Source organism: Syngnathus leptorhynchus, chromosome 6 (assembly GCF_054491065.1).
Source record: "Syngnathus leptorhynchus isolate UIUO chromosome 6, UIUO_Slep, whole genome shotgun sequence".
Classification (NCBI taxonomy): Eukaryota; Metazoa; Chordata; class Actinopteri; order Syngnathiformes; family Syngnathidae; genus Syngnathus; species Syngnathus leptorhynchus.
In genome coordinates, this window is record NC_141200.1 from 1,368,579 (window position 1) to 1,380,994 (window position 12,416).

The 12,416-nt window shown below is 47.5% G+C and overlaps 2 protein-coding genes across 4 annotated transcripts; both read left to right on the top strand.

The window, feature by feature from the left end:
- The first annotated feature begins 1,513 nt into the window (after nt 1-1,513).
- syt12 (synaptotagmin XII) lies at nt 1,514-7,978 on the top strand. 2 transcript variants are annotated; one of them, XM_085913866.1, is made up of 7 exons: nt 1,514-1,574; nt 1,652-1,845; nt 1,908-2,306; nt 5,685-5,900; nt 6,147-6,267; nt 6,626-6,759; nt 6,854-7,978. In XM_085913866.1, exons 1-7 carry the CDS (start codon nt 1,529-1,531, stop codon nt 7,025-7,027), a joined length of 1,284 nt encoding a protein of 427 aa, XP_085769992.1. In that variant the 5' UTR covers nt 1,514-1,528; the 3' UTR covers nt 7,028-7,978. The 2 variants fall into 2 exon arrangements, with proteins under 2 accessions (XP_085769992.1, XP_085769991.1); XM_085913865.1 differs by lacking the exons at nt 1,514-1,574; nt 1,652-1,845; nt 1,908-2,306; ... (1 more) ...; nt 6,626-6,759; nt 6,854-7,978 and adding an exon at nt 3,346-5,556 and having other exon boundaries at nt 5,685-5,831.
- Nucleotides 7,979-8,037: 59 nt separating this feature from the next.
- On the top strand, nt 8,038-12,302 carry cat (catalase). Of its 2 annotated transcripts, none has more exons than XM_085913868.1 (13): nt 8,038-8,258; nt 8,698-8,869; nt 9,013-9,123; nt 9,355-9,485; nt 9,639-9,743; nt 9,864-9,989; nt 10,086-10,277; nt 10,340-10,492; nt 10,558-10,696; nt 10,765-10,895; nt 10,986-11,093; nt 11,169-11,252; nt 11,361-12,302. In XM_085913868.1, exons 1-13 carry the CDS (start codon nt 8,193-8,195, stop codon nt 11,361-11,363), a joined length of 1,521 nt encoding a protein of 506 aa, XP_085769994.1. In that variant the 5' UTR covers nt 8,038-8,192; the 3' UTR covers nt 11,364-12,302. The 2 variants fall into 2 exon arrangements, with proteins under 2 accessions (XP_085769994.1, XP_085769993.1); XM_085913867.1 differs by having other exon boundaries at nt 8,040-8,258; nt 11,420-12,302.
- The last annotated feature ends 114 nt before the right edge of the window (nt 12,303-12,416 follow it).

Here is a 12,416-nt window from a genome sequence, read left to right on the forward strand (position 1 = left end):
ATCAAATATGATTGGGATGAGTCACGTTTACAAGGAAAAATGTTGTCTTCAAAAGTCTTTCCAAAAAAATTGTGAGCGTAGTTCCTCAGGGAAGTATTTTAGGTACCTTCACGTTCTCTTAATCAGGAGTAGAATTTCAAACGATTCTCATGAAAATGTTGATGCAATCTTGTCAGAAGTTATTCGCAGACTGTTTCAACGTCGGCGATCGCACCAGAAGACGTATGGCTCCGTTTTATGGCTTTCGGTTCTGTGGCAAGGCCGTTAATTAGATTATGAGTCGTCTGAGCCAAACTGGAGAAGGATTTGATTGATCAGCTTTTTGTTGGAATATTCACCTCCACACAAACACACGTGCACGCACACGCTCAGTCTTTCATTATCCACTCGCCGGAAAATTGAAATTTCACAAATTCCCAAAGGGCCTTTGTGCTCGTGCCACTTAGCGTAAGCCGATACTGTGACGAGACGTTTTTTTTTTCCCCCTCTCGGGCCTTAAGGGCAAGTTACCAAAATATTAGGAACAGCTTTCTCAGCATGATAAAGTACAAGATAAGGAATGACCTTTGTCATCCTGCAATGGATTGTCAAACCTGGCAAGAAAGTGGACAATGTGTCAAATGAAATCCTAAAAGAGACAAGAAGCCGCACAGGAGCGAGCGCAACGAGCCTGTCTGCTTGTGTTCTATTTCAGCTCGCCTGAGACACAGCGCCCACGCTGCCGCCTTTGTTTTTTGCCAAATCTCCATGAATCATCCTTCCTTCCTTCCTTCCTTCCTTCCTTCCTAACACACACACACACACACACACTGATCCATCACAACCACAGCCAAGCTAAGATCTAACAAAGCTCAGGTCCAAACGGCACATCAGCAGCCGTCAGTGCTCTGCACTGCGTCAGCCACTTTAATTTGGCTGCACGGCTTCAGCTGACTTGACTGGTGCCCCCCCCCCCCCCCCCCAAGGGTTACCCCCCCCCCATCCAATGGGATCATTAGTGTAATGCTCCAGATTCCAGCGAGCAGGGAGAAGGATGAGAAGCTTCTTGGGGGAGGAATGAGTCAGTCGATGGACAATGGATGCCCGCTATTGACTTGGTGTTGTGTTGCCTTGTTCTTCTCTGTCTCTTTAAAAGTAGCCTGCGAGTGCATTCATCTCCTCTCCATCAATTGCGAAACCAGCTCATGTTTTGTCCAACCACGTCTCGTGGCGGGATGTCGGGATTGTGTATTTTCTCGTCGTTATTGTGCGATTGCAATCTTACGCTGGGTGAATGCTAAAAGTCCCCCCCCCCCCTCACTCGTGTAAACATTCCCGCATACATCTGAAAAGCGAGTGGAGCTAGTCGCCCTGCAAAACTCATGATGATTATTTATAGAAGGAAAAAAAACCTCAATTGACATTTGGGATAACGACCTCATTTATTTGTTGTCTTGCGTCTGCTGCACACGCTGATATTTTCTCTCTTCTCCATCCACTTGACTGGGTGGTTTCCTCCTTTTGCACTTTCCAGGCCGGCTGCTGCGCCATGTCCTCTCCTCCGAGCGGAGACGTCTCAGGCTACCATCTGAGTGGTGAGTGGATCATCGAATGAAGTGAATTTCTATCTTCACGCATCTTTCTAAGCGTCTCCAACTGGCGTCTCCAACAGTGGTGCGTAACCCGCCGGGCTGGGAGGTGGGCATCTACCTGGTGGGCTTCGTGGTGCTGCTGGCAGTGGCCGGGCTGAACATCTGGAAGCTGTGGAAGTCCGGTACCTTCCCTGCCCCGTCGCCCTTTCCTAATTTTGACTACAGATACCTGCAGGAAAAATACGGAACCTCCTTCGCCGAGGTCCGACAAAAGGTAAGGCCGATGGTCGGTCACGGTCGCTCGGGGTCCGATTCCAAAGTGTGTTGTCTGTGAAGCGGGTGGTGGCTAACAACCACCGGCGGACGTCAACGGTGTCTAGCCGCAAACCTAGCCTGGGCCCGGGCGACACCCCGGACGGCCTGAGGGATCTGGGCCAGCTGGAGCTGATGGGCCGCGAGCTGGACCTGAGCGGCGCGGCCCAGCTCAACCGCTCCGTCTCCACCGACTCGCTCAGCTCCATCTCGTCCATCGCCAACAACTTTGGTCACGACTTCACGGTGGGTCAGCTGGAGGTGACCCTGGAGTTCGAAGCGTCGCGCCACAGCGGCCAGGGGACGCTGCACATCACCGCGCATCAGGGGAAGGACCTCCTGGAGAGAGAGGAGGGAGACTTCCCAGGGTGCTTCATCAGGATCTCCCTGGGTCCGGAAGAGCTCAACGTGGGAGTCACCAGGGTAAGATGCTTCCCGACTTCCACTTTAGCAGAAATCCGGTCGCTCTGAGGAGCTCAATGAATTAATAGCGACTCGGGTGTGTAATACTCTCCAGCACCACTAGTCTGATGTGGGGTTCTTTCTAAAGAAAAAATCGTCACTTGAGTGGACGGACACATGACAGAAAATGCTGACATCAGCTCATTTCTCAGCACCACCCTCATTTTATTTCTAATTGTAATCATAGTGCCTTTTCCGGTGCGCCGCCGAGGTGTCCGTCCTCCGCTCTGCTCAATTTGCCGCTCGTCGGTTAGCTGTCATTTTGGTCGGCAAAGCCCTGTTGTGCACACTTAGGGAGAAATAAATAGGAGGCAAAAGTCCAAGGCCGAGCACATTTGCCTCCGTGCTGCCCCTCATCAATAAAATCCATAAGAGCCCTCAGGCGGTCTTCCGTTCGAGGCCCTCTTCTCGGTCCACGTCGGCTTTTTAGTCTCCATCAAATGCTATAATGACATCCCACGGATGTTACTTCTTGCATGGCTCGTTTTTATTTCTTACCATGCTTTTAAACAGTCGCTAGCCAAATAACCACAGTGGTGATGGTTTTTTTTAGTTTGTGTTTCAAGCTCAAATATCGCATTGGTTGACCTCTGGGGTCAAGCTGTTTTAGCTGTTAGAATCTCTCTGCCACTGTGTGTGAGCTAACATTCCCACAGCTGCAGAGTTGCGACATTTTATTTCTTGTATTCTATTTTATTTCGAGGGGAAGCGAGTGTATGGCAACAGTTGGAAAGACTTCATTAATGTTGAGAAGTCAATTTGAGAAGATTTGTATCAAAACTTCAAGATCGATTCAGTTTAATTTAAAGATTTGACCTGATAGTGGCTCACTGATATTTATGGGGTGTATTCAACAAATAAAAAAAAAAGGGCCTTTGACAAAAACTTGGGCAAAACAATTCTGTCAATTATTTTCTGAAGGCAAATGTGTCTGGGGTCAAATTGACCCAAATGACCACATTTGTTAGTATATTTGAGGACGACGGTAAACAAACTGGAATGACCTAGTACAATGCTATATTATCGATGACCTGTAGGTGGCAGTATTACGCCTACGCTACATCTAAAATGCTTCAATAAAAAAACGAAGATGAAAGCTAGCCGCGGGCGGCAAAGCTTCAAAACTAAACATGCAAGAAGATATTATCTACACGCTTCAAAACTTTTCCCAACTGGACTACCAGTCCCAATTGGATTTAATTGAGCGAGGAAGACCAATGCCGGAGATTCGAGATGTGCCTCCGAAAACATGTCGCTCGTTTCGAAGCGAGTGGTACACGCGCAAGGACTGGCTTTGCGGCTGCCCCGCACGATGTCGCCTCTTCTGTTTCCCCTGCTTGCTCTTCTCCGCTCGTGACAACGTGTGGACAGAAAATGGATATTTTGACATGAAAAATTTGCCCAGAAGTCTCAACAAACACGAAAGATCCGCTTCCCATATCCATAGCCAGATCGCTTTAAAAAATTTCGGGACATCGACGATAGATGTCGCTGCGGAAGAGCAGCGCAAACTCGATGTTAGCGTCCACAATGGCAAAGTGAAAGAAAATCGAGAGATTTTAAAACACCTGATTAAAGCAACCTGCTTCCTTGCTAAACAAGGACTACCGTTTGGCTCAAACTATGTGCAACTTTTACATGCATTTGCTGAGAAAGATGAGAATTTAGCAAGACATTTGGAGACGCCCACTGTGTTTTCTGGCTTGTCAGCCACAATGCAGAACAATTTAATCGAAGCAATCGCCGATGTCATTCGAAGTGATATTAAAAAGGAGATTAACGCAGCAATCTTCGTTGCCCTGGAGGTCAACGAGACAACATACGACGCAGATCAAGCGCAAATATCGCTCTTTTTGCGCTATGTGGTTACAAGTCAAGAAGATGGCTGTGAAGTGAAGAAGGCGTTTTTGGGATGCGATGACAGACGAGCTTCTGATGTTGCGGACTACGTCTTGGGAGTTTTGGAGAACTACGATTGCGTTGGGAAGATTGTAGCTCAGACCTATCAAGTACCTGCTCTGGCGTCATGGATGTTGCACAGGGTACAGGAGAAATTGCAAGAAAAAGTACCTGAAGCTATGCAATTGGATGCACACAAGTCTAAACTCCTTTTAGGGCATTCTGCAAAAGGCTTGCCCGTGTGTCAAAGATTTTTCAAAACAGTGGAAGGACTTGGGATTTTTTTTACTAAGTCCACAAAGCGTAGCGGCTTGCTGGATGATGTGGTGAGGCGACGTTTGCCGGGAGCGGCGCCCATCCGATGGAGTTCCGATTCCGCCTTGTTTAAGACGATAAGCAGGCATCAAGAGGATCTTCGCACTGTGTTCCGCATCATGAGTGAAGATCCTGACAGCTGGGACAATGAGACTCAATTGCTGGCGACCGGATACGACGAGTGGTTGTCCAAAGCCTCCACGTGTTTTTTAATCAATACTTACGAGTACATTGCCAAGGAAACGGATGAACTTTTTCAAGGGCTTGAAAACGACACGATGGACGTTGACCGTCGTTGCGAACGAATCCGAGACGCGATGGAACGAGTCGTACGCAGGAAACCAAAGTTTGACATTTTCTATGAGCAATTTGAGCAGAAATGCACCAAGCTAGGTCTGACGGACGTCCAAAGGAAAGCAGGCAAGCAATCTGTCAGAGATGAAAGGAAATTGATGTATGATCATATTCTAGATAACGTCAGCGTCCAAATTAGAAACACGTTGGATCGTTTTGATGACCTTGCCTTTCTCGGATTAGTCGATTGCTCAAAATTTGGTGATGTGACACAGATGTGCTCTTTTGAAGCCAAACTGCGAAGCCTGTCAAAATACGAACGCTTCCTTGACATTGCCAGACTAAAAGCCGATCTGATCGGATTGTCTACATCGCAAACAGTGAGGGACGAATGTCAAACTCCAGAACAGCTTCTGGGTTTTTTGGCCAAAAATGATTTGATCCAGACCGTACCGGAGGCGACAAAGCTACTCCAGCTCGTCCTCACTTTGCCGGCGTCCGATGAAGATTCAGTCTGTAGTTTAAAACCACTCCTAACGTTTCCACGCAACGGCACGGATCCGAGAAGACATTGCTCGCTGGCGACCATCGCGATGGAAACCGAAAGACTTTCCGAGCTGAAACAAAAAGGAGACTTTTATAATCGAATTACGGAGATGTTTGTTCAAAAGGACCGGCGCGTGGACTTTATCTACAAGTGAAGGTAAGGCCGGTAATCTAATGTGACAATCCTGATCCTAACCCCTCTGCTAGTGCCTCAGCCATAAACTTAACCACGTGTCTTCCCGGCGCCACGGTCAATGGAGTACATTCCGTCTTATCCCCCGACAGGTGCAGACAAACGCGTTCACCGTCATCTTCGACGAGAGGTTCTCTGTGGCCGTCGACGTGTGCGCCCTGGACGAGTGCAGCCTCCGATTCGCCGCCTTCGGCATCGACAGCGACGAGAGGAACATCAGCGCCGGCGTGGCCGAACTCAAACTGTCAGATTTGGACCTCACCGTCAGACCCTTCAACGCTTGGCTCTACCTCCAAGATGTCAATAAAGTGAGTCTTACTAGGATGATCATCACTCTCCTTGTGTTTATAAATCAAATCAATCAAATGATATCATAGTCATCGGAATCAGACTAGCGTTGACCCGCCGGGTTTATGTATCACGGCTAATAAATGACAACCTTTTGATGAAATACCAACAATAAGATTGGATAAATGCGTTTCAACATGTTCGGAGTGTTTCGGTTTTGTCAGGAATTGCGTCCAAACTCGCTTGTGGTTTTGGACTCGTTTCAGGCGGCAGATGCGGTGGGGGAAATTCTGCTTTCTCTCAGCTACTTGCCCACGGCGGAGCGCCTCACGGTGGTGGTGGCCAAGTGTAAGAACTTGTTGTGGACCAACGGCAAGAACACTGCAGGTCGTACGCACTTGCAATTTCTTCTTTTTCAAGATAAACAAGTGTGTGACAGTTTCAGTCTTCATGCTAGCAGTAGCATTAGTGCTAATGTTCGTCTCTTGGCGTTCAAGACTTTTCTCCTTGCCGTTTAATGAATTCCATACAAGCTTCTGCCTCTGTTAATTAGCCTTTCCGTGTTCTTAACTGTAATTAGACGTGTCATTGAAAAGTCTTCATCAAATGAAATGTGTTTGAAGATGAAGGATTAGAGCAATGTCATTAGCATTTGAAGCTAATTCGATTGCATGTGCGTATTGTGTGCGGATTGCGTGCGGCTGGCTCATTTTGGAATTGTAACGCCGACCGTCCCTGGTCGCAGACCCGTTTGTCAAAGTTTACCTCCTGCAAGACGGACGCAAGATAAGCAAGAAGAAGACTTCCACCAAGAGGGACGACACCAACCCCATTTTCAACGAGGCCATGATCTTCTCCGTGCCCTCCCTCGTCCTGCAGGTCCGACCCACGCTTGCCAACTGATAGCAAGTGCTGAGTCATGCTTACATAACACCCCCTCCCTTCTTTTTTTTTTTTTTTTACTTCCCCACAGGAGCTCTCGCTGCGGGTCACCGTCGCCGAGGCATCCGACGACGGGCGGGGCGAGAACCTGGGTCACGTGATCATCGGCCCAGAGGCCGGCGGCATGGGGATCACTCACTGGAACCAAATGCTGGCCACGCTGAGGAAGCCCGTGTCCATGTGGCACCCGCTGCGCAGGGTCTGAAGTCAAACGCTGCAAAATATGAGAAAGGGATCTCAGTATGCCAGTGGCAGGCCATGGGTCTTTCTTCATACTTGAGAAAAATCTGCCACGCATCCAACATATACACACAGCCGTGAATCCATGTCACCTAAAGTCTCCTTTCCAGTCTAGCCGATCGGTGCTGTCGTTCGATGTTGCTTTTGAAGAAACACAATCCAGGTGGTCTTTTATCTTCCCAGATGATCTCTTTGCAGATATAGCCGAATCCAACGTCCGGTAGCGCGTTGTTGTCATGTTGCGCTGTTTTGTTATTCTCGCAGTAGTAGAGCCGCTGACTTGATTAAAGAGTGTAAATAGTGTTTCTCCCTGTCAATTGTGACAAACGTAAATTGACATTTGGTTTCCTTGTTGACATTTTTAGAGAATTGGATCCATTTTCTCAACCGGTCACATTCATAGTCTACTTTTGACAGCATTCTCACATTTGAAATAACTCCAGGAATATTTAGCACCGCGACCACATGACATTGAATTGTATTTCTGTTTGTGCCAAATAATAGCAATATTTTCCATTTCCATCCAGCAATTCTGTTGGCCTCCTCCATGACCATGCATGAAGCTCTCTAATGCCCCGAGCGCCAGCTTGTGTAAATGCTCTTTGAAATAAAAGCAATTCAACGGAAGCAGTTTCAAATAATTCACTCCTCTGACAGGACGATTGTTTTTATTTGGTTAACTAAAAAAAAAAAAAAATGTCCACAGGAAAATAAAATCCAAACATTTTTTTTTAGAAACCTCACGATCTGGTAAGCCAGCTGGTTAGCCATTTAGTTTATCCATCGAGTTAAACATCTACACAAGAACGTCTGAGCTAGCGAGTGATCTGTTGAGAGTTTAATCGAGGCTAGATAAATTATTAAATTCACTCAGGATTATGTGACGTAACGTCAATAAATCATACAATCATACTTGTTTTTCTTATGGTCCCAAAAGTAGGTCAACGTCTTGCACGGCAGCCAATCAGAAGAGAGAAACCCGGAGGAGGCGGGGTTAAATCGAGCAAAGTCCGGAAACATCCTTGAAATATATTGGCAGACTGGGAGGAAACCCAAAAGTTCCAAAGCGACTTAGTTGTTGGAATCAAGAAAAGAAGCTCGGCGATCAAGCTCGGTGATCACCTGTCGATATGGCTGACTGCAGGGACAAAGCAAGTGATCAAATGAAGCTATGGCATCAGGCTCGGAGCTCCCAGGTTTGGACGAGGGCGAAGTGGGGGAGAGGTCATGTCGGGCTAACTAGCTGAACCTTATCACAACATTCTTATCAACAAACGAAATGCAGCGCTTCTACGTTATCGTTGCATTCCGTGTTGGTTAGCGTTCGTCTTAATTTACACGTATGCACGCACGCTAGCGATTTACTACTATTCGGAAATGAAAACCAAACACAAAAAAAATAGCTTTGCTCTCATGCTAGCAGTTGAAAAGTAACGCAGAGTAGCTGATTTACAGATTAGAGGAATTCTTTAAGACTGGACTTCAACCTTGGTCATTATACAAACAGCCGATTGTTATCTTGCACTCAATAAAATCTCAATACATCAAAAATCTAAAACTAATACCAAAATGGAATCAAACTCAAGACGGGCTACAATCATTTGACATTCTTTGTATCGATGCCGTGTGCTTCAGAAACCAGAGCCGCTGACCACAGGCAGCGGCATTCCCATCGGAGACAAGCTGAACCTGCAGACGGCCGGACCGAGGGGCCCCCTCCTGGTCCAGGATGTGGTCTTCCACGACGAGATGGCCCACTTCGACCGCGAACGGATCCCCGAGCGTGTGGTCCACGCCAAAGGGGCAGGTGAGGTATTTGTCAGCAAAATCATCATCATGTTCATTTAAAAACCACCGTTGCTCCTCTCGTGTGTGGAGGAACCGTAGCTGTATGCTCATTATCGTTTTCACTTCTTGAACGTGAAGAAAGGACGATTTTTGTGCACACAGGAGCCTTTGGCTACTTTGAGGTGACGCACGACATTAGCCGCTACTGCAAGGCCAAAGTCTTTGAGCATGTCGGCAAAGTGACACCCGTCGCTGTCCGCTTCTCCACCGTGGGTGAGTTGTGAACGCTGGAGCTTGTGTTTTTCCAGTTTGTTGCTTAGAATTAGCGGGACTGCCCAAAATATTTGCAATACAAGACTTTAAAGTTGTCATTTCATGTTTATTTGTTAAATCTCATGTTAAAGGATTTTGGAGGCAGCGCATTACTGCCACTTAAAGGATGGGAGTGGAACGCTCATTCCTTTTCCAGCCAAACTTTGAATATTGAATTCTGCTGTGTTCCAGCGGGAGAATCGGGTTCAGCAGACACCGTGCGAGATCCTCGAGGCTTTGCCGTCAAGTTTTACACCGATGAGGGCAACTGGGACCTGACGGGCAACAACACGCCCGTTTTTTTCATCAGGGACGCCATGCTGGTGAGTCTTCCACACCAAGGTAACAGTGCTTGGTTGTCAGGCACCACAGTAGCATTTTGGACACCAGAGAAGGGAAAGCTTTCCTCCACAGGGCTAAGCGCTGTCTTTTTCTTCAGCAATGGAAGACAGGTGTTGACCGCTGATGTTTTGCAGTTCCCGTCCTTCATCCACACGCAGAAGCGCAACCCTCAGACGCACATGAAGGACCCAGATATGGTGTGGGACTTTTTCAGCCTGAGGCCCGAGTGTCTGCACCAGGTCAGCCGTGTGTGCGAGATGCAAAAAATGAGTGCTTCACAAAAAATGCAATTGTTCCTCCCTTTCGTCTTTAAAATCACGGCTCCTATTTGTAATCTATTTTTCTTTGTTACCGTGCAGGTGTCCTTCCTGTTCAGCGATCGGGGTTTGCCGGACGGCTTTCGCCACATGAACGGCTACGGCTCGCACACCTTCAAGCTGGTCAACGCCGCCGGAGAACCCGTGTACTGCAAGTTCCACTTCAAGGTCACGCCTGGTCTTCATCGAAGAGATCCGAGTCTTTGTGTTCAAAAGTCCATTGTCGCTCGAAGCGTTGATGATGCTCATGTGATGTCTTTCCAGACGGACCAGGGCATCAAGAACATGCCCATAGAGGAGGCCGACCGCCTGGTCGCCTCCAACCCGGACTACGCCATCGGAGACCTGTTCAACAACATCGCCGAGGGCAACTTCCCCTCTTGGACTTTCTACATCCAGGTCATGACCTTCGAGCAGGCCGAGAACTTCCGCTTCAACCCCTTCGACCTCACCAAGGTACAAAGTCATCCGTGGGCTTTGAAAGGGCAAATTTGCAAACACTCCCGTCTGGTCTTCAGGTGTGGCCGCATCGGGAATACCCCCTGATCCCGGTGGGCAAAATGGTCCTGAACAGGAACCCGGTCAACTACTTTGCCGAGGTGGAGCAGATAGCTTTCGACCCCAGCAACATGCCGCCGGGCATCGAAGCCAGCCCCGACAAGATGCTGCAGGTACCAAAAAGGTTTTAGGACAATGAATAGAAGAAGAAGTCTTCAAGCACCTCTCTCCGCCTCAGGGCCGCCTCTTCTCCTACCCGGATACTCATCGGCACCGGCTGGGCGCCAACTACCTGCACATCCCAGTGAACTGCCCCTACAGGGCCCGAGTGGCCCACTACCAGCGCGACGGCCCCATGTGCTTCACCGACAACCACGGTGGGGACGACGGACAAGCCCGCGAGAGCTTCGGCTCACGCTACGTGTTCTGCCTGTCTTCCATCCAGGTGGCGCTCCAAATTACTACCCCAACAGCTTCAGCGCACCGGACACTCAGCCTCATTTTGTGGAGACGACCTTCAAGGTGTCCCCCGACGTGGCGCGCTACAACAGCCACGATGAAGACAACGTCACCCAGGTAACCGTTTTGTCGGAACTGGCTGGTTAAAAAAATAAAAAAATACTCTGTAGGACAAAAAAAAAATAAGAAAAGTGCTTTTTCTTGCAGGTTCGCGCCTTCTTCACTCATGTGCTGAACGAAGAGGAGCGGCAGAGGCTTTGTCAGAACATGGCGGGCTCCCTGAAGGGGGCGCAACTCTTCATCCAAAAGCGTATGGTAAGCAAAATTCCACATCATGTTTTTTGGGTGCATTTTGTGGACCCCTCTGAAATTGTGCGCCGTGTTCATCAGGTGGAGAACTTGAGAGCCGTCCATCCAGATTATGCAAACGGGGTTCAGAACTTTCTTAACAAGTACAACGCGGAAGGCCAGAAGGTATAAAAAAAAAAAAAAAAAAGAAGAAGAATCAACACTCGGATTCTGCTTTTATACTTTTGTCAATCTGGAATATCATTTGATTTTACAATATTCTTTGTTTCTCAGTGATCTGCCATGACTTAATCAAGGACTTGATGTGGCTTTTCTGGCTGTTTTTCTGCTAGAACGCTACTCATGTGTACAGCCGTCCAGAAGTGTCGGCCGTCGCCGCTGCATCCAAGATGTGAACGTACGCGAGCACGTCCACCGGAAGCTCCTTTCCGTCCTGCAGTCATAGTAAACGCCGCAAGAAGCAACAAATTGCAAACCAACCGTATGCTAGCGAGACTTCCAAGACGTCATCTCAAAATAATGACAGTAATCTGCCGTTTTTCAGCTTTGGAAGAAAATCTTCCCTTTTTCATTTTGTCGGATCTGTGCCTCAATGAGCAGGAATGATTGTTGTTGATTTGTGCCAACAGAGCTAACGCTAACAAACGCATAACGCCATATCTGCAATAAGCGCCAGCGTTTTACCTGTGTGAGAAAATGCTGTGAAGAAATCTCATTCTTGTAGGAAAAGTAGCAATTTTTCTTGTTTTCTTTTGATTTCACAACCGCTGCCGTTAATCACTCCTTGGCCGGAAAATGCTTCATCGATCAATACAGCTCAGTGCCTTGTGCGTGTGTACGTTCACATGTCACAATCACATTTTCAAGTTAAAGAGGAAGTCAACCCTAAATCTTTGCATTCCCCCCATTAGTTCTAAGCACAGCATTATGATTAAGACAGCAAATTTCTGAAGCTGAGCCGTGACTTTAGCCCTGGCAATTGCGAATGTCATTTCCAGTCGACGGCAAGTGATGAAATGGCCGCTTGGATTGTTTCGTTCATATTCCACAAACAAAGTGTTTATCGGAACACTGATTTTTTCCAGAGAACATAATATAGAGTTGACTTCATCTTTAAAAAATTGGGTCATTTTGTGTACATTTGTAAAGTTGCCTCATTAAAACTCCTTGGTTGTGATATAACATTGCTTTGGTTAATAAAACGTTTAGCAGCAACTTATTTTTTTATTCATCCCCCCCCCCCACACCAAATAAAACCGTAATATTTGTCAGACTTATACGTTGGTTTATTCGACACTTGATCCGGATAGGACCATTCGTTGCCACCTC

What these genes read in the sequence shown, in the direction of transcription:
- syt12 (XM_085913865.1), top strand. Translation starts at nt 3,476, where the DNA reads ATGCAAGAAGATATTATCTACACGCTTCAAAACTTTTCCCAACTGGAC.
- cat (XM_085913867.1), top strand. Translation starts at nt 8,193, where the DNA reads ATGGCTGACTGCAGGGACAAAGCAAGTGATCAAATGAAGCTATGGCAT. An exon ending in TGTCCGCTTCTCCACCGTGG is followed by an intron (nt 9,124 to 9,354) that starts GTGAGTTGTGAA and finishes GCTGTGTTCCAG; the next exon opens with CGGGAGAATCGGGTTCAGCA. An exon ending in ACCCCTTCGACCTCACCAAG is followed by an intron (nt 10,278 to 10,339) that starts GTACAAAGTCAT and finishes TCTGGTCTTCAG; the next exon opens with GTGTGGCCGCATCGGGAATA.